General features: G+C 49.0%; 11 protein-coding genes across 11 annotated transcripts; 3 read left to right on the top strand and 8 right to left on the bottom strand.

Annotated features, from left to right (window-relative positions):
- Window positions 1–118: 118 nt before the first annotated feature.
- Window positions 119–1,149, top strand: VE01_06790 (uncharacterized protein; the record flags this gene model as incomplete). Its single annotated transcript, XM_018276229.2, has 2 exons — window positions 119–429; window positions 529–1,149. Exons 1-2 carry the CDS (start codon window positions 274–276, stop codon window positions 1,147–1,149), a joined length of 777 nt encoding a protein of 258 aa, XP_018129750.1. The 5' UTR covers window positions 119–273.
- Window positions 1,150–2,076: 927 nt separating this feature from the next.
- Window positions 2,077–3,086, bottom strand: HHF1_1 (Histone H4). The gene is made up of 3 exons (XM_018276230.2): window positions 2,946–3,086; window positions 2,589–2,726; window positions 2,077–2,534 (listed from the first exon to the last, which is right to left on the bottom strand). Exons 1-3 carry the CDS (start codon window positions 2,953–2,955, stop codon window positions 2,371–2,373), a joined length of 312 nt encoding a protein of 103 aa, XP_018129749.1. The 5' UTR covers window positions 2,956–3,086; the 3' UTR covers window positions 2,077–2,370.
- A 407-nt stretch (window positions 3,087–3,493) lies between these two features.
- Window positions 3,494–4,412, bottom strand: VE01_06792 (uncharacterized protein). The gene has a single exon (XM_018276231.2). It carries the CDS (start codon window positions 4,150–4,152, stop codon window positions 3,646–3,648), a length of 507 nt encoding a protein of 168 aa, XP_018129748.1. The 5' UTR covers window positions 4,153–4,412; the 3' UTR covers window positions 3,494–3,645.
- On the top strand, window positions 4,401–8,028 carry CDC27 (anaphase-promoting complex subunit cdc27). The gene is made up of 2 exons (XM_018276232.2): window positions 4,401–7,480; window positions 7,537–8,028. Exons 1-2 carry the CDS (start codon window positions 5,042–5,044, stop codon window positions 7,612–7,614), a joined length of 2,517 nt encoding a protein of 838 aa, XP_018129747.1. The 5' UTR covers window positions 4,401–5,041; the 3' UTR covers window positions 7,615–8,028.
- A 317-nt stretch (window positions 8,029–8,345) lies between these two features.
- On the bottom strand, window positions 8,346–9,496 carry VE01_06794 (uncharacterized protein; the record flags this gene model as incomplete). The annotated part of the gene is made up of 2 exons (XM_018276233.2): window positions 8,346–9,084; window positions 9,142–9,496. The coding sequence occupies 2 exons, from the start codon at window positions 9,494–9,496 to the stop codon at window positions 8,537–8,539; spliced, it is 903 nt and encodes a 300-aa protein (XP_018129754.1). The 3' UTR covers window positions 8,346–8,536.
- Window positions 9,497–10,027: 531 nt separating this feature from the next.
- VE01_06795 (uncharacterized protein) lies at window positions 10,028–11,206 on the bottom strand. Its single transcript, XM_018276234.2, has 2 exons — window positions 10,907–11,206; window positions 10,028–10,848 (listed from the first exon to the last, which is right to left on the bottom strand). Exons 1-2 carry the CDS (start codon window positions 11,175–11,177, stop codon window positions 10,178–10,180), a joined length of 942 nt encoding a protein of 313 aa, XP_018129753.1. The 5' UTR covers window positions 11,178–11,206; the 3' UTR covers window positions 10,028–10,177.
- A 542-nt stretch (window positions 11,207–11,748) lies between these two features.
- On the bottom strand, window positions 11,749–12,866 carry VE01_06796 (uncharacterized protein; the record flags this gene model as incomplete). The annotated part of the gene is made up of 2 exons (XM_018276235.1): window positions 11,749–11,755; window positions 11,815–12,866. The coding sequence occupies 2 exons, from the start codon at window positions 12,864–12,866 to the stop codon at window positions 11,749–11,751; spliced, it is 1,059 nt and encodes a 352-aa protein (XP_018129752.1).
- A 510-nt stretch (window positions 12,867–13,376) lies between these two features.
- VE01_06797 (uncharacterized protein) lies at window positions 13,377–14,555 on the top strand (the record flags this gene model as incomplete). Its single annotated transcript, XM_018276236.2, has 4 exons — window positions 13,377–13,634; window positions 13,688–13,721; window positions 13,780–13,986; window positions 14,038–14,555. The coding sequence occupies 4 exons, from the start codon at window positions 13,377–13,379 to the stop codon at window positions 14,376–14,378; spliced, it is 840 nt and encodes a 279-aa protein (XP_018129751.1). The 3' UTR covers window positions 14,379–14,555.
- Window positions 14,556–14,784: 229 nt separating this feature from the next.
- VE01_06798 (uncharacterized protein) lies at window positions 14,785–17,208 on the bottom strand (the record flags this gene model as incomplete). The annotated part of the gene is made up of 1 exon (XM_018276237.2): window positions 14,785–17,208. One exon carries the CDS (start codon window positions 17,206–17,208, stop codon window positions 15,046–15,048), a length of 2,163 nt encoding a protein of 720 aa, XP_018129746.1. The 3' UTR covers window positions 14,785–15,045.
- Window positions 17,209–17,871: 663 nt separating this feature from the next.
- Window positions 17,872–20,088, bottom strand: VE01_06799 (uncharacterized protein). Its single transcript, XM_018276238.2, has 3 exons — window positions 19,576–20,088; window positions 18,224–19,516; window positions 17,872–18,172 (listed from the first exon to the last, which is right to left on the bottom strand). The coding sequence occupies exons 1-3, from the start codon at window positions 19,850–19,852 to the stop codon at window positions 18,003–18,005; spliced, it is 1,740 nt and encodes a 579-aa protein (XP_018129745.1). The 5' UTR covers window positions 19,853–20,088; the 3' UTR covers window positions 17,872–18,002.
- An 838-nt stretch (window positions 20,089–20,926) lies between these two features.
- On the bottom strand, window positions 20,927–22,547 carry VE01_06800 (uncharacterized protein). The gene is made up of 2 exons (XM_018276239.2): window positions 22,513–22,547; window positions 20,927–22,463 (listed from the first exon to the last, which is right to left on the bottom strand). Exon 2 carries the CDS (start codon window positions 22,435–22,437, stop codon window positions 21,109–21,111), a length of 1,329 nt encoding a protein of 442 aa, XP_018129760.1. The 5' UTR covers window positions 22,438–22,463; window positions 22,513–22,547; the 3' UTR covers window positions 20,927–21,108.
- Window positions 22,548–22,887: the final 340 nt, after the last annotated feature.

The following is a 22,887-nucleotide window of genomic DNA, read 5'->3' on the forward strand; positions in this document are numbered from 1 at the left end:
ACAATTCTGCCATTCCCTACCGCCCAATAGCTCAGCTCACCAAAGAGAACATGCAACGGGCCGATATAAGCCCGCCACAATCAACGATAACCCAAGACATACTCTCGAAGCGCTGGTCGTCGAGCTCTCGTAAACCCCAAAAATATGTCTCGAACTCGCTGAAGGCTGCGAGCTTTTTTGAAGACGACAACAACCACTGACTTTCACTCCACAAGACCGCGGCCCCCTTCACAGACTGGAAATTATCACATTTTACCCCCCCTCGAGTACGCCATGGCCGACCCATTCGAAGTGCGCATGCGCTTCACGAACCAGCTGCAACATCTCAATGCCTCCGTGACCAGCTCGCAAAAAGCGGCGCAATATGCGCTGAAATACAGAGATATGGATGAGGATCTGCACTCCTGCATCCTCGAGCAAGTCGAAAAGGTAATACGCACCATCCAAACATCTCCCTCCCCCTGGTCGCGACCCCCTCCCCCCCCTTCCTTCAAAACTAGACCCCGCTAACCCACGTGCGCCTGGCAGAACTCAATGAATAACCGCGCCAACATCCTCTACTTCCTCGAAGCCCTAGCGGACCTAAGCAACACCAACGGTCACCGCGATTACATCCGCATGATGCAGCGGGACATCTTGCGCATCGTCGACGCCGTGGCGCCTGAGGACGGGTCGGGTGCTGCTAATATCAAGGTTGTGCAGAAAGTCCTCGCCAGCTTCGCAGCGAAGGGGTACCTTGAGGCGCAGACGGTGGGGGAGATAGACGAGTTGCTGCAGGAGCGCGATAGCGGGATGCCTGGCCTTGAAGGGTCGGGGGGCTCGCCGACGCAGTTGGCGGAGGGTATGGATGTCGATGACGGCGTGTGGGAAGACCGTCGCGGAGACGCGGGCGGAGTGCGGCTTGATAAGAAGTTAGTAGAGCAGCGAATTGAGGAAGATCGCGAGAGGCATAAGAGGTTGAGGGAGCATCAGTGGGCGGTTCCTCCAGCGGTGGGGGAGGAGGAGGATGAGAGGGAGTTTGAGATGTTGTTTGAGGAGACGAGTAGTGTGGGGAGTGATGATTATAGGTTGTTTGAGGAGGAGTTTCTGGATCGGAAGAGGTGTGCTGAGGAGCATAAGGCGGATATGGAGGGGACGGGTGAGGCGTGATGGGGGGGGTTGTGGGATGGGGTGCTTGGGTTTTGTTGGCGTTGGGGGAAGGGGCATTGGGTGGCGTTTGGGGTTGTGCCGGGCATGTTGAGGATATCTCTTGTTACATGACTTGAACCTGGTTGATTAGTTTGGTGGCTACCGTAGATCTTCCGTCCATATTGAATGAGCACGTAGATACTGATACCAATGCCTGATCCCGAAAGATTCAAATGTGATGAACAGGTTGCCGGTGGGCGGGTCGTACTCGAAAATTAGAAGGACTTGACAGACACCAACTCCAGACGGAGCGTTTCAGCTGGCGAGATAGACCAAGTAATCATGGATGTACTCGTGTTGTCCGAAAGTCGGAGAGGGATTGTTGATGACAGAGGGCTGGCACCAGCTATGTCAGCAGATCGAGTTTCTCTGCTTCCATTGCAAGGCTTGGATGACTCTTCGGCCTATTGGTTTCAACGAGTAGGCGTGATGAGAATGCAGGACAGTGACTGGGCGTTGATGCCTTGTGAATGGTCCTGAAGCAGCTGACTTCATGAAGTCTACAGTATGGCTGTAGAATGGCAATCGTAGCCATGGTGGCAGAACGCCTTTCTCGTGGTCATATCTGCGTTCAACACTGATTGTCGTGTATGGCACTTGGGTCAGACATTTAAGCATCACGAGCAATTGCACATTAAGAATGATTTGTCATGTAATTTCATTGAATCTGTGTTTCTAAAACACTAGCCATAAACCGGCCCAGACGCCCATATCCTCCCATCCACGGCTTGAACAGCCTTCATAAACGCCATCACCGATTAAAAAAGTCAATGCAGAGTAGCAAAAAAGCCACCATCATCAAACCCCTCCACCAATGAAGACGTCCATAACGCGAACACGAGCGCGCTGATCCACAGGAGCGAGACGCGACGGAGATGAAACCACTCGAACCCTGCCGTAAACAGCATGCTAGACCGTCCGGAGACTATCAAAAGTACGAATATGTGGAAGTCATCAACCGAAGCCAGATCAGGTTGTAGTTGAAGATGGTGCATCTCGATGTGAGAACAGATGAAACCCTGCCGTAAACAGCATGCTAGACCGTCCGAAGACTATCAAAAGTAACGTATATCTGAATCGAGACACAACCACTGAGGGCGCAGCGAGGCCAAGAGATGTTGGAGATCGTGAGGGAGAGGAATGATGGTGTGGCGTATTGGAGTTTGTTTGTACAGAAAACGCTTAACCACCGAAACCGTACAGGGTGCGGCCTTGACGCTTGAGAGCGTAGACGACGTCGAGGGAAGTGACGGTCTTGCGCTTGGCGTGCTCGGTGTAGGTGACGGCGTCACGGATGACACCCTCGAGGAAGGTCTTGAGGACACCACGGGTCTCTTCGTAGATCACTGTTGCCAATTAATATTTGTGGAATAGCGACGGTGATTGTGGAAGGGACTTACTGGCTGAAATACGCTTGACACCTCCACGACGTGCGAGACGGCGGATGGCGGGCTTGGTGATACCCTGGATGTTGTCACGAAGAATCTTGCGGTGGCGCTTGGCTCCGCCCTTTCCAAGACCCTTTCCTCCCTTTCCGCCTAAAGAAAAACGCGTCAGTATTTGTTGTACGATGGACAGTGATGTTCATTGAATGTGTTGCGAGGGTAGGGTTGATGTTGTGGTGGCGTTGAGGCTCAAGCGCGTTGTGGAAGTGATAATGAAGTCATGTATCACACCAACCCGAGCCGACCACAACATTGATATGAACCGGACCCTCGACAACAGATAAAACGGAATAGAAGGGTGATATTACTTACGTCCAGTCATGATGAAGTTGTTTGAGGATGTGTGAGTGGTTTATTGATGGTAAAGCACGTCGAAATAGACGCGTTTGATGATGATAGATGGATTTGTTGTTGGGTTGTCGATATGTCGTAGATGAAAAGGATCAAAAGAAGAAGCGGGGGTGGAAATGGGCACTTATTGATATAAGCGTGTTTCCTTCTGTTGTGAGCGTTTGAATCACTCAGTAATGGAAGGGTACGCTAGTCCTCTTTCGGTTGTTATTTTGTGATTTCGTCGCGCTCCTGCAGGGAACAATCAAGCGAAATGGGGAAACAGCCGAGAATCACTGGACCGGATCAACAAAGTAGCCGATATTGGCTTCCCGCGATGCACGTCAGATTGTTCTGGTCCTGATCTCCTAAATATATATGCAACGGCTGTCCCAAATAGATGTATAAGCAGTCTGTGTCTGAATGTATATTCAAGGAGACGCTGTCTGAAATATATATACAAGAAGACATGTCTATCTCTCAAGTCTCGTAGTTCCAATTGCCAACATACGGATGCACCTACCAACATCCCCCCACGCGTCCAGTAGAGTTCGGAGTACACATTTCACCATTCCCTGTCCCGTATTTGCTATGGCTTCAGATGAGGTTCAACTCATTGATTCATTATCATACACTCGATATCATGCATGCTATATACATATTGACTTTGGAACATTCACTCTCATGCCGCCATCCTCCTCTGCCTTCTGTTCTGAGGAGCTGCCTGTTGCTGCTCCTCCCCGCCCTGTGGCTGACCCTGAGGACCACCCAGCATCCCCCTCGCCGCACCGATCAGTCCCCAGCCCTTCCACAGCCCAAATACGGGAACAATGGCAAACAGCCACCATGCCTTGTCCCCCAATGCAAGAACAGCCAATAAGCATGCCCACGTGACCCACACGACGTCGAAGAGGTACTCGGTCAGTCCCGGCGCGGCCAAGTCCTCCCCAGCAGATTTAAGGCTGGACTTCCCATTCAGCGTAGTATACTTTGGGCGACCGCTGGACTCGAGGATGTACTGGCAAGCGAAGGCCGGGATGGACAGTACGGCGTAGGTGACGAGTGAGCGGGAGCGGAAGATGAGGCTGAAGACGATGAAGGCGCCATTGAAGACGAGACTGCCGATATGGAGGGTTGAGAGTGCGGCCACGTTTGCCTTGGCAAGATCTTTACGCGCTTTGCCAGCCATGGCGAAAGTTTTGGATGCGGTGTGCGGCGAGTTTGTTTGTTGTGTGGCGCCGAGTGTGAGGCTTGGGGCGTAAAGGCGGAAAGGAGTGAATATTACCCCGTTTCCAGCTGTATTTGGCGTAGTATTAAATATTAAGGCAGAAATATATCATTCCGCAGACGGCAATTATCTTCCACACACAGCTTCAAATATTCGGAATCTTTCAATATCGATGTCGTAAGCAACTGCTGTAAATCCTTTTCCAGTGAGGCTAGATCAAGAGCGCGCGGCTAAGGGTAATAGCTTGGCGTGCCGCACCCCGAAAAGCCCAAGCTGTCAAGGATGCGGCTTACATAATCACACCGCCGTTGCTGGGTTGGACCGCAAGCAGCCAACGAATGGTAAGCGCTGAAAGCAGGTGCACAACAACACCGCGACACACCTGAGAAGAAGCCGCCGTTCTCCTCAAAGTGTAGCAATCAATCTTCCTCGAGTGCGCTCCGATAATAGCCACTACTATTGCTGAATATAATATCCGAAAAGCCACTGAATAGTGTTGCGTCCGTCGTCGTACCTCTTGTTCGGCATCACTCGTTCCTCCGTTCGTTATTGCCTCACAGGTACCAACCGTCGCCAAACAAACCCGTCGATGTCACCGACCGATGCCACCCTTCCCACTATTCAACACTACAAGCTAACGACCCTTTCGTCGAACCCGATTACGTCTTTGTCAAAACGGTAGCTCAGGCGCAGCTACATTTCACTCCGGTAGCTTTGTCCTGGGACTTCGGCGTCCCTCGAACAACCTCCGCCAATACTACGACCCTCCAAGTATTATTACTTGACGACTCCCATGGCCACATAGAAGAGACATATAGATACTATCCTGAGCTTCTTGCACAGCGCCGGCATGGCGCCTTCGAATACCTGCGTCACGAACCAACTCAGGCAATTAATACACTACCACATCGATAACAACCTCCTCAAGAACGCCCTATTCCTCGCCGAACGACTGGTTGCGTTCGACCACAGATCCTCTGAATCACAATACCTCCTGGCATTATGTCACTTCCGACTCGGCGACACCAAGTCAGCGTACGAGTACAGTAAAGCTGGCGGGTCGAGAGGAACACACTTAGGGTGTGCGTATGTTTTCGCCCAGTCTTCGCTGTCGCTGGAACGTCACAAGGATGGCATAGTAGCTTTGGAGAAGAGCCGGGGGCTATGGGGCGGAAGGAATAGCTTCGGAAAACATAATCAATATTCACGGAACCCGTTACCTGACGCGGCGGCTGTGAACTGCCTTCTGGGCAAACTATACCACGGATATGGCGACAAGAAGAAGGCTATTAATTACTTGGAGGAGGCCCTCAAACTGAACCCGTTCATGTGGGATGCGTTTACAATTCTTTGCGATATGGGAGCAACTGTTCTGGTGCCAAATATTTTCAAGATGAGCCCAGAGATGGAGGCTGTGATCCGGAGTGGCGCACAGCAGCCGGAGAACTTAGTGTCGTCACAAGCAAGTGTCAGTCAAGGGCTCAGCGGCGGATTGTTCAGCGATTCGACGCAAACCAAACCTCCGGCGCGGTCGGCGCCAATAGCAACAGACATGGCAGATCCTTTTAATACCGCGCAGCCTCGAAGCTATGGGGGAGGTTTATTTGGCTTGTCACAAAAGGTCAATGAGAGCAGTATGAACATCTCTCATTTACCCACAGCTGGTGGAGGGGGACTCGGGCCAGATACGATGGAAACACCAACTGGGCCCACCTCGCAAATGGATGTGAGTGTTGTACCCATGGGAAGAGAGCCAGGTGTTGTCTCAGCGTTTCCTGTCGAGCCTCCGCAAGCCCCAGTACGGAGGAGTCGCCAGCAGGTTGGTGATTACGGTATGGAGGCACCGCCAAAGATGAACCGTGGTGGGGTCCCAGTCAAGCGATCACAGAAAGTTGATACGCAAAGAGATGCTCCTTTAGAAGGGTCCTTACAAAGCTCGTTACGGCCACCGGGCTTACCTTTGTTGGTCCCTGAAAGGAAACGAACTGTTTCTGGACAAGTTGTTCAGCCACGGCAGACTCAACCAGAAGATCCTGGTGCGCCACAACGGAGAAGCGTCAGGCTTTTCAATCAGATAAGGCCCGTCAGCAGCAAGTCCACGGCAGCCTCCGCATCCACGGGAACTGGAAACCAACCGCGAGAGTTGAAGAAAGCGAGGCCGCCAATATCGAGGATGATGAGGCCCGGGTCGAGTGCATCTACGGTTGGCCGTGTCGTCAGTGGGAACAGGAAGCCAATGGAAGAAATGGACATTGATCAAAAAGAGTACCCTCCTCGGCGAGCACACCATGCAAATAGCGCACCAGCTGCCCCTGAGAAATCGTTGGAAAACGAAGCAGCAAGGCAAGAAGAAGCGTTAAGATGGTTACTTGAGCTATTCAGAAAGTTGGGCACTGGATACTTCGCTCTATCACGGTATGAGTGCATGGAAGCGTTGCAAGTATACAGTTCACTGCCACGCGCGCAACAGGACACACCTTGGGTCTTGACGCAAATGGGCAAGGCATATTACGAGCAGGCTGCTTACGCCGATGCCGAAACTTATTACAAGAAGATACGGACAATGGCACCCACGAGGTTTGAGGATATGGAAGTCTACTCAACCATCCTGTGGCATCTCAAGAAAGAGACAGACTTGTCTTTCCTCGCACACGAGTTGATCGATGCCGACTGGCACTCTCCGTACGCTTGGTGTGCTTTGGGCAATGCCTGGTCTTTGGCACGAGAGCACGAACAAGCTTTGCGATGCTTCAAGCGCGCGACGCAGCTGAATCCCAAGTTTGCTTATGCTTTCACATTGCAAGGGCACGAGCATGTGGCCAATGAGGAGTACGACAAGGCACTCGCGGCGTACCGACATGGAATGGCAGCTGACAAGCGCCACTACAACGCCTATTACGGTGTCGGTCGTGTTTATGAGAAGCAGGGAAGCTACGATAAGGCGTTCACCCACTACACCGCCGCATCTATCATCAACCCCACCAATGCTGTGCTGATCGGCTGCATCGGCACAGTTCTGGAGAAACAGAAAGAGCCAAGGCGCGCACTGGGTTTCTTCACCAAAGCCACGGAGCTGGCGCCGAGGAACACGCTCATGCGGTTCAAGAAAGCGCGTGCACTGATGGCTATTGGGGAGATGCAAGTTGCGCTCCAAGAACTGATGGTTCTCAAGGATATGGCGCCGGATGAAGCAATGGTTCACTTCCTGCTCGGGAGACTGTACAAGGGAATGAGAGAGAAGGGACTTGCCGTGAGGCACTTCACGATTGCGCTGAACTTGGATCCAAAGGTATGTTTCAACTTATCTCCCCGTGTCTCCAAAGGCACCACTAACGACGTACACAGGCGAGCCAGCAGATCAAGAGCGCAATCGAGAGTCTGGAGGGTGATGACGACGACGACGAACTGTCGATGATGGCGTAGCACGCCGTCCTATCTTGAGGACACGGTGCTGAATTAATGCGAAACGAGGAATGGCGGCGGGGCGTTTGTTCCACACTTTTTTTGCTGCCCACGCCCACCACGGCTCCCACTCCGCCACACAAGCTGAGCAGAGACGAGGGCGCCCGGGAGTTTATTTTTGGGGGGAGGGAGGCACTACTATTACGAAAGGATACCTTATCATTAGCTTGCATTTGGGAGGTGCTGGCTCGCGGGATAATTGCATTGCTGTGCCCCTTGCACTTTCACATCATTACATAACGAGAGAAGTGAATATTGCGCAGGCGGCGGCGGTGGGTTGCATTGGAGCTTTTTATTTTTCTGAACTACGATGGCTGGTTCATAGCATGGATAGGGAGGCGGGGGGGAGGGTATATGGATACGGATATGAGTGAGGCGTTAGTAGGGCGGCTGACTGGCTGGCGGCACCACTTGGGGGATGTTTGTACATAAGGGTGGGGTGAGGGGGGGCGTGGACGCTACGGCGGGAGAACATGCAATAGCATTGGTGGTGACGACATTTATTTGTCTCAAGTGCTTCAGTGATTGTGATTGTGATTGTGCATTTGCTATGTACGTGACTGATGTGCAAAAGCGCGTTCAAAGGAAAAAAAACAAAGGGTCAATACAGCCATACAGCCCAGCGCGCCATTCGACGGCCTCGTCACGTGGTGAATTCCATCTCCTTGTCGTTATAACGTTGACTGACTTCCCATGACTTAAAAAACAACTTATGCGCAAACCAGCTATCCATGGTAATCCTCCATGTGACTCTATCTTACAAGAACTGTCATTTCTTCAACAACAAATCCACACTCTAATGTCACGTGGTACCCCTTTCCGTCCTTGATGAGAAATCCGACTCCCTTCAAATTCTTCAAAAGACAAAATAGTAAAGAGTGCCTCAGTCAGTGCGTCTCTTCTTTCTTTCTGGTTCTTTCTCATCGGCAACAAGTTCTCTTTCCAAGCGGGCTCTCAAGAAAGCCTTCACTCGAAGGATGCCATGGGTGGTGACATAGTCAACTCTCGCTTGCCAGCGTCCACAGCGCTTCTTCATGTCTAGAATCGCCTGGCTGTACTCCATGATGACTTCCGTGGTTGCGCCGATTTTCTCTCGCTCGGTCTTGCAGTAGGCTTCTGATTCGTGCAAGAGCTCCTCGAGCTGCTCGTTGGTCATCAGCTCCCAAGCTGTCTTTGCCAATTGAGCGTGTTCCTCAAGAATGCGTTCCTCAAGGTCGCGTTCCTCATGATCGCGTTTAGCTGGGGATGCCGGTTGTTGGTTGTCTTTCTCGTAGTGCTTCCAAGCTGTGGGGTATTTGGCGCGGGTCTCGATGCTGGGGAAGCTGGGGAACCACCATGGTGGGCGGTTGGCGTATTCTCGGCGGAGAATCGCCATCTGGTTTTCGGGAGACTGGGGAGGCTCTGGGTAGATTTGATCTGGATGGGCCCTGTCTGTGTAGACGGTAACAATAAGCACTGTTTAAATATACTGGAAGGAAGACAACCTACAGTAATGCTCCCAAAACTTTCGGCGGCACCAGTACAGGTGAGCAGGCCATTCATTCTCTTGATAGCTTTTGGAACCGTACAGAGCTTTGAAGTATGTATGGTCAAGACAGTAGAGTTCCATCTTTTCTTCCTTGCTGATAGGTGCTCTTTTCTTTGAGATTTGGTTCTCCTTGGAGGGTCCCGCAGATGCATCATCATGGGGTTCAGCGAACTTCTGGCCATAAACTCCACCAAATGAATTCACCCCTGGAGGTGTTGGAAAATCATCCAACGACAAGTTGGCAATCTTCTCATCAAAGTCATCTTGAGACTCTGGTCTTTTTCTCTTTCGCGTGGGCGAGGGTGGAGGCTCCATATTTGAAGTCTGGTGTGGTTGGGGTTTGTTTCTTGGATTGTTTGTTCCTCCATTGTTTATTCTTCAATTGTGGCTATCACCAGTACGTATCGGAGGCGGATATACCTTTATTGCGCTTCTGGCACCAAATATTATAAGAAAGGAAGGAACGACTCGGTGTGTTGGGCGCTTATTGTGGTTGGCGTGCGGCATCGGCAGTCCTGCCTCCCGAAGTCTGAAGAGGGACTACATGTTAGCTCAGGATTTACGCTGGCAATTTAGACTCAGAGAACTTATTTCTTTTGTTCTATTTGCCAGCAGTTATCTTACTGATCATGCCCCTGAGTGATTGAACACCTCTGCTTGAATTATAGTTACTGTAATAGGTGTTATTATATGTACAGCCACTCTTCATACTTTCAGACGACACGAGTAGCTTTCGATATATGGGAGTGATATATGGGACTGGCAGGATCAGTTTGATTATAAGCTTTAGACAGCACATTGTTATTTAGGGATTCATTTATGAGGCGATGTATTGCATTGCATGTCCTACAATTGAGTTGAAGGTTTCAGAAACTGCAGACAGCTACTGCAAACATTCAGCATGGCTCTTGTTCTCAACTGTTTGCCTGCCCGTCATCCAATTGCTCTTTGTATGCTCCATGCGACGTACAAACCGCTTAATCCATCCATGCCTTATTACTGATTGCCATGGCTATCATTTGCTTTTCTCGCAGCAAGAGTAATCTCCTGTACTTCCAAGACCGTCTGCTTCTCTTTCATAGCCTCCTCGAGTTTAGAAACATCTGTCTGTATTTCATTGAATTTTGCATCTGCCTCTGTCTGTATTTTGTTGGTTAGTGCAGCAGCTTCTCGACGCACTTCGTCAACTTTTTCACTAGCTTCTGCCTCTATTTTGGCGCAGTCTGTAACTGTTTTTCTCTGTAGCTCATTCACCATTGCAACAGTCTTTTTCCGTAGTTCATTAGCTTTTTTTTCTTTCTCGTCAAGCACGGTCCTGATTTCCGCCATCTGTAGCTTAACATCTTCAATCGACTTCTCCATTTCACTCGATGGGAGGTCCCAAAGCCCTGTCTTATCTGCTCCCTTAGGTGTTGCAGGAGAGCTGGCAGTCGTGGCGTTCAGTTCGTCCCAGGGATAAAGTAGCTGGCTGTCTTCAGAGGCATCTCCTGCGTCTCCATCCTTATAAAAGTGCGGCCACTTTTTTGGGAACCGCTCGCGAGTGTAGCCCTCAAGTCCCCAGAAATACCAAGGACATGACTTCCGGTGTTCCTCGACGATCTTGCGGACACGTGAATTCAAAGTTTGATTTCGACGTTCGGGGCAAGTGCCAGGTCCCTCTGTTGAATCTAAAGAAGTTAGTACGTGAAATATATATTTATAGCCCGCTGTGCAAATAATGCTTACAAAACTGGTCCCAGAACTTTTCCCGGGCATAGTGTTCTCGGTATGCAAGTTCAAATCTGTTTGGTAACAACTTCATAACCTCTTCGTATTGCTCTCGGTCGAGTCTGTCCAGCAGTTGCTCCTCTGCCCGATCTCGGGGAGGGCGTTTTCTCTTTGGAGATCCAGTCTCGCCATTCGCATTCTTTGATTTCTTAGCCCCCACAGAGCCACTCGATTGTTCTGCGTCCGCGGGACTTTCACTCTCGCAACGAGGTCTTTTGTATCCTGCCATTGTTTGCACGGATATTGTCGAACGATGTGTCTTTGAAATGATTAACAATTAACACATGCGTGGCTGATGGGCGTAAACAGTTGTGTGGATGATGGTTGGGGGTGAGTTTGTTGTGTACTAAGATATTCAGGTCGGATCAAGTGCACGTCTCCCAAGAATAAACTGAGGTTCATGTAAGGGTTTATCTTCTGCCTTTGTGTGTATAAGTTAGTAGGCCGAAGCAAGATATCAGAGCCAGGCGCTTTCCAGGTTCACTAAGCGTGAGGCAAAGTAAGATGAAGTAAGATAAAGAAAGATAAGGTTGATCAATATCTTCAGTTTAGCAAAGGCTGCGCTAGCGAGGCTCATTGGCTTCTATTACCAGCTGTAGAATTATTTATTACAACTCCCGAGAGGCTGGCCATTTGAGTTTGTATAGGCGATGAAGGTGAATAGATGCCAAACTAAGCAAGCATAACAAACTATCTCTACATGTCCAAATCGAAAATCCCATTGCTATTGCCTCACGAATTCTCTAACTATTTATGGCCTAAAGCGTTAGTTTTAATTATATTAAGGAATAGGACAAGACCTACAAGCTACTAGCTTCCTGATCTCAGCAAAGACTTGTTCCATGTGCCGGTCCGATTTAACAAACGCAATTGCTAAATACTCTGTAGGCTTTGCAAAAAAGAAGCCTTGATTTGGTGCTGGGTGGCCGAAAACTGATGCATCAAAAATCGCATCGTGGATTTTCGAGTAGCGATCCCATTGCTCATTCGGCTCTTGTTCTTGTAACCATGCCCAGGTGTCGAAGAGATGGGCATCTTCTATATATAGCCCAAGGTAGTTTTTACACCTCGTGGCTACTCTAGTCAGCATATTTCTGTACCGTAGCTCATCAAATAAGGCTTGGAGGTGCTCTCTATCTGCAGTCTGCCCTTCAGCCAGGCGCCGAAACCAACTATGCTGCGGATTACATCCTGATGCATCATTGCCAGGGAAGCTTTCCAAATATTGTCTGGCTTGTTCGGCTACTATGCTCGCAAAGTTTTCAGGGAGCGCCTGTCCTGAAGCAGTGGATCCATATTCTCCAGCTCTCCATGAAGCCAGCTTCTCAATATCACTAGCTATCTGTACCATTGAGCGACCCGTGCCGTAGAAAGCGATCGCCAGATATTCCGAGGGTTTAGTGTAGAAGAGACCGACCGGTGAATCGAAAATATTCGGGTGACGAATCAGTGATACGATGCCCGTGTAACGTGCCCATGGTGCTTTTTCCCTCATAAGTTTGTTACAGTACATTTCTGCTACAATTCTTCTCTCCCATGAAAGTACATCAAATAGATGTGCATCTTTAATCGACAGGCCTAGATAATTTTTCATCTCCGTTGCCAACTTAATCATCGAGAGTCGATGGGACAAAACGTCAGAGTCCTCTCCAAGGCCATCTTCGAATTGAATTTCTCCTCGTGCTAACTCCCCAAACCAGGTATGGTATGGTGTATTGCATCGCGATGCATGATTGCCAGGGTAGCTGTTCATATACTGTCGTGCTTGTTCACACACGATGTCTGCGAAGAGTCTTGAAAAATCTCGTCCCACGATGGCTTGCCCGGGCTCTCCGTTGCGGAAGGTAATTGTTTCGTCTTCCAAACCAGGGTTTGGAGCTGGATTGGTTTGAACTACTGAATTGTGGAAGATTCTCATTGTGGATTTGGGCTGTGAGCGAACCTGATGCAGAAAATGTGATTTCCTCTTACTCTTCAGGATTTGGTGCAGAAGAAACCTCAAGCACGCAACAAACGCAATATTCATATAGTGTATTCGTATCGTACTTCCGGTGACTCACTTGGACAGAATGGAACACACTAAATATATGGTATGATAATTCAGGCCATATTCCCAAAAGGACTAGGCCAGGGCTAATGTGAAGCTACCGAAGCTAATATAAAGTTTGGGTCTAACATGCACTTGTGGGGGTAAGCTTCGTTTCCCCCTGACTCTTCTCATATTTTCAGTGTAAACGCTTTTTATTTGGCGTTAACTAAACTAAAATAGTCTAATTATCCAGTCCATATGGAAATTAATACAGTTAGTGTGAGAGTTTCTGTGTTTATAATAATACCCTTCTCAGTCCTGCCATTGGATTTATCATCACCAAACACTACACCTCCAAACTGCAACTTTCCAGTCTTTGCTCTAATACACAAATCAATGATGGATATATTCTACGATATCGCCGTATATAACGGCCAAGGAATAACTACCCGCCGCGTCTCGCTAGAGGAAGTAAGATGCTTCCTCCTGGGTGCACCTGACGATTTTGAACTCGCTGGGATAGCCATCAACGCTTTATATCATATTACCCATGAACCCATAAGCGACATGACGGTGATAGAACTCGGTAATTTCTTCACCGTGTTGTGTGACAGGCACGATTGGCCAATACAACCTAATCCAGGACTAACGCTCACTGTGAGTTTCGGGATGCCTCGATAAACGAGAAAATGCTAACAGCACCACAATAGTATAATCGATACGTTCAGGTTATGGCGGTTGTGCGTACGTTGACCGATTTCTTCCCAAGTCCTCTTTTGGTTCTTAACTTACGTTGCGACAGAATTACCAATCATTCCTGACAATGTCCCTCTCTCAAAAGCCAACCAGTATACCTACTTCCGCGACTGCAGACACCGAAAAAGACTTAAAGACCGCTGGGAAGCGGTCAAGGCTGAGTATCTAGCTCAAAATCCCCATATGACAAATCCTGGGGCCCAGCCCCGACGCATATATGAAGTCCGCCGGAAAATGGCTCATGACCTTGGATGTTCATATTCCCCATCCCCTCCTTCGCTATCCACAAACTAACATCTCGCAGGGGTCCACGAAGACAGATTTCACCTCTTCGAGGCCCCGCCTCGCCCCTTGGAAGAGTTTTACCCAGTGTTTCCCCGACCCCTATGGGATATGCCATTTATGGGTAATCCTGGAATGGAATTGCCTATGTTGCCACGCTTCAACGGACGAAGGGCTCTTCCAGCGTCATCGGTACCGCGGGCAGCAGCGTCACTGTCGGAGCTGCGCAGCCTGGACCAGCCAATAGTGAGGCCTTTGCAGAACGGCGCAGACCAATTTGATTCGGCGACTGCTAGCTCAGGTACTGAACCGCGGACGAATGCGGATTTGGATAGTAATGCTGCGACTGCAGGATCGGAATAGAGTGGAATGTAAGCATGATTTGGAGTTGGTATGATTGTCGAGGTTTGAAATTAAATTGCTTTGAAGGGTTAGGTTTGTATACTTGCAAGGGATTGAAGCTGTGTTGTTTTGAAAAATGTCAGCGGGGTTCAAAGGTGTTGTTTTCAAAGTTTCACTCGTTATGCCTTTATATTTTTTACGGTTATGGCCCTCACAGGGCATGTTGTATACGGCCCCTTACCTAGAATTTTAGGGCAGCACAAGTATTATTACTATGGCAGGATACGGGATCCTTTATTTGCGTTTGTTTGAGCTTGGCTTGCATATCCCCCTCGTTGCATCAGGGACCATAGTTTGAGTATCGTACAACCAACCGCGAATCACACATTTTAATGTAAAACTTCCAATTTTGAAATATCTTTTCATTTCAGTCTATGAAGCCACTTGAGTTAATATTGGCTATTTCTGCATCCCATCCCCGCGCAAAATTCCGTCTCCTTATTCATCGTAACATGCATCTTTCTGATTCTTCAGGGCCGAAGCAAACAGCGAAGTTTCATATAAACGGCAGAAAACCCATATAGTCCTCCTTCACGCACAATATAGTGGGATTCAAGAAATCAGCGGCACGCTTCTTGCAGGTAGTATAGCCGCCAGCAAACGTTTTCTCAACGCCTTCAGCTCCAGCTTATTTTCCAGCCAGTCTATTGAACTTCAGGGGAATAGCGTTGTCTTTAGACCCAAACGTAGCTGAAGATCCGAAACTTTTCTTTCCGCGGCTATATCCTCCATCTGCAGTCGTTTCCAAATCGGAAGCCCCATCGTCGTCAGTTTCGGCTGCAGCCAGCATCGCAAGGCGGTCTGGGTTGATCCCCGCCACGGCTATTTGGACAGTTTGAACCGAATTTTTGGGTGCTTTGTCGGAGTTGCTGCCCTGACGGTTTGGGTTTTGAGAGCCATTCGAAGAGTTCATACCACTTGGTGGGGAGACTTCCTCGGTCGCCGACGCCCACAATGGCATATTGCTCGGAATAGCGACTGGATTCATAACAGTTGTTGATGTTGGGCCCCAGCCTGGTGGTGCAGGGGCTAGGGTTTTGTCCCACTGAGCCTGACCATGGTCCCTGATGTTCGTAGAAGCACCCTCGTTGCTATTGAGCTTGGCTGCAGTGACGATTTGTAGGGTACGGTTATGGCCATGGGACTTTTCAATATTGTCTCTCCATTCATTGAACGTGGTAGGAACAGGTTGGTATGGTGTATTAGCCACAGGCTCCCCCCATCCATCGGCTGCTGTAATAGCGGGCAGGTTCGTTGCATGAGCGACGGGCTCGCCCCAAGAATCAGCAAAACTCATTGGAGCTGATTTATCAGTCAGGGCTCCAGCTGGAGCGTTTTTTTCAGCAGACTTAGTCGTGAAGGAATTTGCAGGAGCCACATTGGAAACTTCAGTGCCCCAGTCCATGGCAGACGGTTGAATTGCAGAAGTTGCAGCACTGGCTCCCCATGGGTCGGCTGTGGTATCCATAGTGCTTTGAAGAAAAGGAAGCGCAGGTTCAGTGCTGGCGCCCCATGGGTCGGCTGTGGTATTCGCAGTGCTGCGAAGAGAAGGGATGGCAGATTCAGTGCTGATGCCCCATGGGTCGGCTGCGGTATTTGCTGTTTTACCGATGCCCTCTGTGGTCGTAGAAGACAATCCATTCGTTGAAGTGCCTGTAATGGCTCCCCAAGCATTGCTTGTGTCTTCAGAAACTGGATCGGTGCGACTGGCAGAAGTTTTGTTCCAGGGATCGGAGTCGGTCACGGTTTGAACTTTCGTGACATTGGATGTACCAGAAACTCCCCATGCATTTGACGATGCGGTCGCGTTATTCACTGCGGAGCTCAGGCTTGGGGGGAGTGGGGTTGCAAAAGGGTCTTCATTGACGGACCAATCTGTAGCAGCTGCAACGACGGTGGTAACGACTTTCTTCGAGACTTCGGGCTCTCCCCACGCAGCTGCGGCTGAGTTGGACTCGACAGTGGTCTCAGCAGCCGCGCCCCATGGGTCTGCAGCATTAGTAACAGTTGTCTTAGAAGAATCAGCAGCACCCGAGCCCCATGCTCCAGAGTTGGCTTTGGCGCCGGAGCCTTCATCGCTCGCCTTCGGATTGTTTGCTGCTTTGGCCGGAGTATCAACTTCCATAGCATCACCCCAAGCACTGGCGGCAGCAGAAGCATCTCCATTATTTTCATTTGCCTCGGTGCCCCATCCATCCCCTGATGGCGCAGGAGCAGTATCATTACCCCATCCATCAGCGACCCCAGCACCAGTATCACCAGAAATTATAGCTCCGGCGTTACCAACGTTCAGGCGTCTCTCCTGGTCTTCGCGCCTCTTGACCTCTTCGGCTGCCTTTCTGCCATTGTCCCATTCGGCCTTGGTTCCAAGGAATTTGAGACCGCGGATCCAGATTTTGTGGGTAGATCTCGTCAGTCTCGCCGTGGGCTGTCTATCGATGACGGCAATGGCACCCTTCCTATCACGAAGGAAGAAGTGAAGTAACTTCTCTACCTCCTCGACAGGGATATCATGTGTATAGTCGGACTTGTGGAGGGCTCGATTCAAAGCAGTGGCCACATCCACGTATTTTAACTTGTCTGGATCGGCCACTTCTTTGGCTCTGCGAGAGTTGCGGCCCTTTTGGCGCGGAGCAGTGGAGTCGGAGAGCTTGGAGAATTCGTCTTTTTCTAAGCCGGTTCTGTGGATGTTGCGGATGATCAGGTTCATGAGGACGGTTGCTTCGAAGTCTGTCCATTTGTGGCGGGGGTGCTCATCTTTGGCCACCTGGCTGTTGGGTTGAGAAGCCATGATGGGTAATCGTGTTGTTTATATCAGGAGAGGGTGTCCGGTGATGTGAATAGAAGGAATTTGTGTCATTAGAAGCTGGAACTGGAAGGGGTTTAACCTCAGACCCGGCTTCGGGCTTCTGATAGCTTGTTTGGTCAGCTTCCTTGGAAGGAAGTGTTTGTTTTGAACGAGGTTGTTGAACGTACTACGAGTTCCTCGTCGTGACGAAGTAACCCATATGAAGAATGGAAAGGCACACAAAATGAGATTAAAGTAGGACACAAGATTGGTAAGTATCATGAGAATTTAAAGTGAAATCAGAGTTACCCTATGGAGCCCATTGTGGTGGGTTCAAGGGGCAGTATAACGTGTTATTGTTGACGCAGGCTGCTTTGACAATTGGGTTGTCTTGGAAAGGAGAAAAACATCTAAGCGCTTCCAGCATCTCTGTGACCTTCCACAGCAGAATCCATGGCAACGATATATTAGCAAAGTTCACTTACCGGTTGCTTTTTGAAAAGGCTCTGTAAGACCTTGTTTTCGTTGTCTTTCTTGTCTTCGGTTCCGGAACAAGGTCGTTCAAGGCGCAACGAAATAAGACGGATCTCAATATTAGACTAAAGACTGTCACAGATTGCTTTGATTTGTAGAATATACCAAGACTTTATTATAGTAAATGTATAGCCTATATAGTATCTATCAACCCCCAATTTGCTTGTTGCTTTAATGTCGTAAGCTATATTGAACAAAATATATCAGGCGCTGTACACCTCGGCAACATTCATTCCAGTTTATAATCAACGCTCGATCCTGATTTAATCCTTTTGAACAATCACCCACAAATCGCCATCGAACAAGCTGGCTCTGCCATCGCTATCATCTTCAAGGGTATCTTTAATATGCCGATCGATCTTTCTCATGGCTTCTTCAACTCTTTTATTTTTCAAAGCAGCCATCGTAGCTGCTCGTATCCTGTCTTTGCGAACTGAGTTCTGTCAGTATCTTTGTCTCAACTTCTTGGGATGCAACTACTCACAATTTAATATCACCTCAACATCTATTTCAAACTCGCGTGAGGTACCTCCCCTTTCCATCATTACCATGGCAAGATACTCCCACGGCTTTGGGAACACCTTCCCTTGCTTCTCCAAAATAGTCGCCGGAAACACAAACCTCGATGCCAATATTCGAACAACCTCCTTGAGCCGATTCACCTGCTCACGCGATTGTTCTCTCTTCCATTTCTCTATATCGAAGCCGTTGCAGCTGCGCCCTTGTTCCTGTAGATCCAGACAGGAGACATAGCGATCGGCGAGCTCCATGAGGCGAAAGCGGTACTCGAGGTGTGCGGTCACCCTGTGGAGTCGGGAGAGACAGCAATCTGGGTTATTCTCTACTTTATGGATCAACGCACTCAGCAGTGCTTCTGACTGATCGTCTGCCAAGCCTGGCAGAGAGCGTCGGTATGCGTCGATAAGTGGCAATAATTTTCGACGGGTTGACACAGTGTAGTGTGCTGGTTGTTGAGACTGAGAAGACCCCGCCAGGCTTTCCAGCCTGTTGAGCAATTCCGCAGGAAGCTCGTTACCGACAGGATTGGTGGGCAGAGCCAGGAGAGAAGACGAAGACACTGAGGGTTGACCATATGGAGAGAGGCTGCGGAGGGAGTACCAGGCTTCTTCCAACTTGTACAGTGGGTTGCCCCGGCGTTTGTCAAAGTCTATTTCCCATGCATCGGTGTCGGGATCGAAATTTACCCCCCAGCATTTGACGCGTCCGCCTATGAGTGAATCATATACAGCATTAATCAACTCTGGTATAAGTCTCTCTTCCATTCTCTTGTCGCCGGGATCCCTAGGGATCGTGAGCTCCTTGAAGGCTGGCGAGCTCAGGACTTCGATCATCCACACACTCCCACACGTTTTACCTCGACCTTCGTCCGCCAGGCGACGCTGAGTGAATGGATAACGGTTCAGTGGGCGATTCATAAGAAGGCGCGAAGGTACGACCAACCAGCCTCCTTCCCTACCAGAGAATGGATTAGGCGTCACTAGCCCGGCGTCGACAGCGCCCATAGTCCAAAGGCGAAATTGATCCGAATTGAAGGTGTGGTTGTGAAGATGGATCCCTCCGTGTTTCATGGATCCATGCCCAATCAGTATTATCAAAATGGGTTCTCTGCATTCCATTCCATCCTGCACCTCGATATCGAGTGTGTCTTTGAGCTCATCCCGGAGGGATTTGGGGTTGACGACCTTCACATCGTTCATATATCCACGTTGGATCATAGTCCTATCGAGAACAATTCTGCGGGTTCCTTTTATATCCGCTGCCTCTATGTCAGTATGTCTTCTCTATTCCATGATTCTGCAGAGAAGAGAGTCTTACGATATGTGAGCAGGCTGTAGTTATCTACTATACGGTTAGGAGCGACGGAAGTTATCCATTTCTGTTGGACGCCTTGCCCCGCCAATAAATGATGCAAGAGATAGAACTGAGCATGATACCAGCCGTCTTTAGATGGATCTGACGGGACGGCTCCATGCTCGTCGTGTACGGAAGATATTCCACAAATCCCCACGACACGAGTGCCGGGAGAGACATCTGGAGGACTGAGGATAGGGAACTCGTATGACGTCGAGAAGATCGTCGGAGTGAAAGGCATGATGCCTCTCTCTCCAGTTCCGTTCTTTAAAAATCAAAGTATATCGTTTTCGAAAACTGTGGTTAGTATCAATATGAGAACTGGTTTGGATGTTGGGCGGCAGGGGAAGGATGGAATACGAATTCTGGGGGTTGTAAAGAATGTAGGTGCCTGCCTCTGTGACAGACTATGATTCCCGTGCCTGTCTGATTCAAACCCTTGGTTTACACGCCATAAGTGTTAATATACTAAAGTCATACGTTAAGTCAGAGTAGGCCGCGTCTGCATCGTAAGGTTTGCGATGGCGCCCGCTGTCATAAGTGTGAGTGGACCATAACTCCGCACCCCAACCATGGTTGGTCGTATCAGGCACAACACCCCATACAAACGATATTCAAAAAGTTAAAAGTGCAAAAGACTCACCAAATCTCATGTTGAGATCTGATGAGGAGAAAATCACTTGATTTTACTTTGTAGAGTTAGATTAAGAATATTTTTTTATTTGTTGTCGGTTGCTGGAAGTCGAATTGGTGACCTTTTTTATTCATTTCCTTGCCCTGGCCAGATTGTCCAGACAGTGGTACTTCCACTGCGCCACTGTGCCGCTTGATTTAAAGATGGCTACAGTTGGCTTATAAGGCTTGGGTTTGTTTGGTTTGTTGGGGGGATGGGGTTGGGGATGTGTTGGCTGGGTTCCCCATGCTCTGGCTTGCTTTATTGAACACTGACAACTACTCGCGCCACTAGAGAGTCTAAAGGGGGTCCATAGATGGCTGGAAATAAATATTAGTTCTTTATTATTACGAAATGTACCCTTTGACTGTATTTATGACTCTTTAAAAACGTCATAATATAACCATGATATGATAATTATAGTCTTGACTAAAAAACCACCTTTATTTTAGTTGCCGTTTATTTAAACGCCAGCTTTTTTAGGGCCTTTATGGCCACAATATAGCCCTGCGTTACTGAGAATCTTTGTTCTAGTTATAGTCACTGTTAACATTGACTATTATTCAAGGTGTCTCTGACGATTTTTGCCGTACTAGTATTCAGAAAATAGATCATACAAAATAATAATCCAATATTTCTATTAATCCCCTTAGTCTTCTCTATCAGTACCGTTCGCTCTACTGCTACCAAAACGCTCTCTTATCTATCAATGTAGTCCAAATACTTCTTTCTATACGTGTGCCGATTCCAAACAAGTTCCACATAATTCCAACCCAATCAAATCCCAATATATCCAAGCTTCTATGTCTAGTCTAAAATCCAGTTTATAAACCGTTCAACTCCTCCAGTATCTCCTGGAACAATGGCCTTTCCTCCACCACCGGCCTCGTGCAGCGGTAATGGAGTTCGTTCAGTTCCTCCTCTATGAATGCCTCTTTCTCGCCGAAGACCTCGGGATCGAGCAGGCTGAGCATATCTTCTATGAGGTGGCCAAATGCGTACACCTCGAGCTTCTCAATAGCTTCAGAGTGCACATGTGTTTTGCTGTATACCGTGGCAGCACCGAAATCCCCGAGGAGCGCGTGCCCAGCTTCGTCAATCAGGATGTTATGCGCGTACAAGTCGCCATGTGTGATACCACTCTTGTGCAAATGTGCGGCTGCTGAGGCAATCGATACTAGAATGTTCTTGCACTTCTGAATCGTGAAGTACTTCCCAGGTGTGAAGTTGTCGCGTGTGCATGTCTGGAGCGAAGGAGGCAACCCCAAGTTCTCGAAGTGGGGAGGGATGAGCTCGAGCACCAGCCCGCGCTGGTCATCGGGATGGCCGTGAACCTTCCCAATCGTGCTGATAAGATTCGAGTGCGTGCCTGCCGCCATACAGGCTGCCATTTCATCAATTGGCGACCCATCAGATGTGACCTCGCCCTTGAAAAGCTTGACGGCCACCTGCTTCGATTCGCTGTCGGCGTTTGTGGTCCAAAGGCCACGTGAAATAACGCCAGATGCGCCTTCTCCAAGAAGCTCTTTGATCTGCAGTTCTTCCCAAGCAACCAAGCTGAGCACGGGGTTGTCAATAACAGTCTCGGTCTGAAGACAAGGGTTGCCAGCAAACGCCATGAACGACAACTCCGGCATAGTAAAGAGCCACAATGGTAGCTCTCCCAGTTTGTTTGCCGATAGACGTAACAAGCCAAGTTTCTTGCAATTAGCCATCTCCTCAGGCAAGCTTTTGAGTTGGTTTCCAGCCAGCATGCACTTCTGAAGACGGTGGCATTGCCCGATGCTACGAGGTAGCTCACCGATGAGGTTATTCGTCAAGATCAACCATCTCAGATTCGGAGGAAGCGAGCCCTCAGGAATCGTCTTCATGCCATTGCCCTTGAAGGCGACCATCTCGAGCGAACGACATTCCGCCAGCTGCTTTGGGAAAGCGGTGAAGCTGCAGTCTGAGAAGAAGGCGATCTTGAGATTGTGCAGGCGGCCGAAATCAGATGGGAGTTCTGAAAGGGAAGAATTGCCAGAGAGATCTAAGATTTCCAGCGATCGGGAGAGCTTGAAGATTTCCCGGGGGAACGTGGCAATTCCAGATGCGATCTTGAGGCGCTTGGTGCCGCGATACTCTCCGGAACGGAGGCCTTCAAGAGATTGCATGGTGCTTTTACACCTCACCAACGGATCTATTCAGATGTAAGTTTGTGTTCGAGTTGGCATAGGACTTGTGCTTACCAACCAGACTACGACTTCAAATATCTCACAATTACTCGTAACACAGGAGTTCAGAAGTTCCAAAAATAGAAAGTGGGCTCTCCATCTTTGGGTGGATAAGATAAGCCGGCATGGGAAATATTTACTCCGAATCAGGTGATAGCACGATTTCTAATGTGGATATGTGGATATTTAGCCCCTGAGATTCTCAAGAATCCGATCATCCCCTTTTTTTTTAGCATTAAGATACAGCTCATATTATAGTAGGGCTGATGAGCCGCATTTTTAAAGTATTGTATGCCTATAATCACTCGAGTTTCTGCGTAATTTAGTCCGAAGCCGCCGTTGTCGGCACCAGAGCGCGATACGTAAACAATTCCTGAAATAATGTCCCAG

Source organism: Pseudogymnoascus verrucosus, assembly GCF_001662655.1.
Source record: "Pseudogymnoascus verrucosus strain UAMH 10579 unplaced genomic scaffold scaffold_26, whole genome shotgun sequence".
In the NCBI taxonomy this organism is placed as follows: domain Eukaryota; kingdom Fungi; phylum Ascomycota; class Leotiomycetes; order Thelebolales; family Thelebolaceae; genus Pseudogymnoascus; species Pseudogymnoascus verrucosus.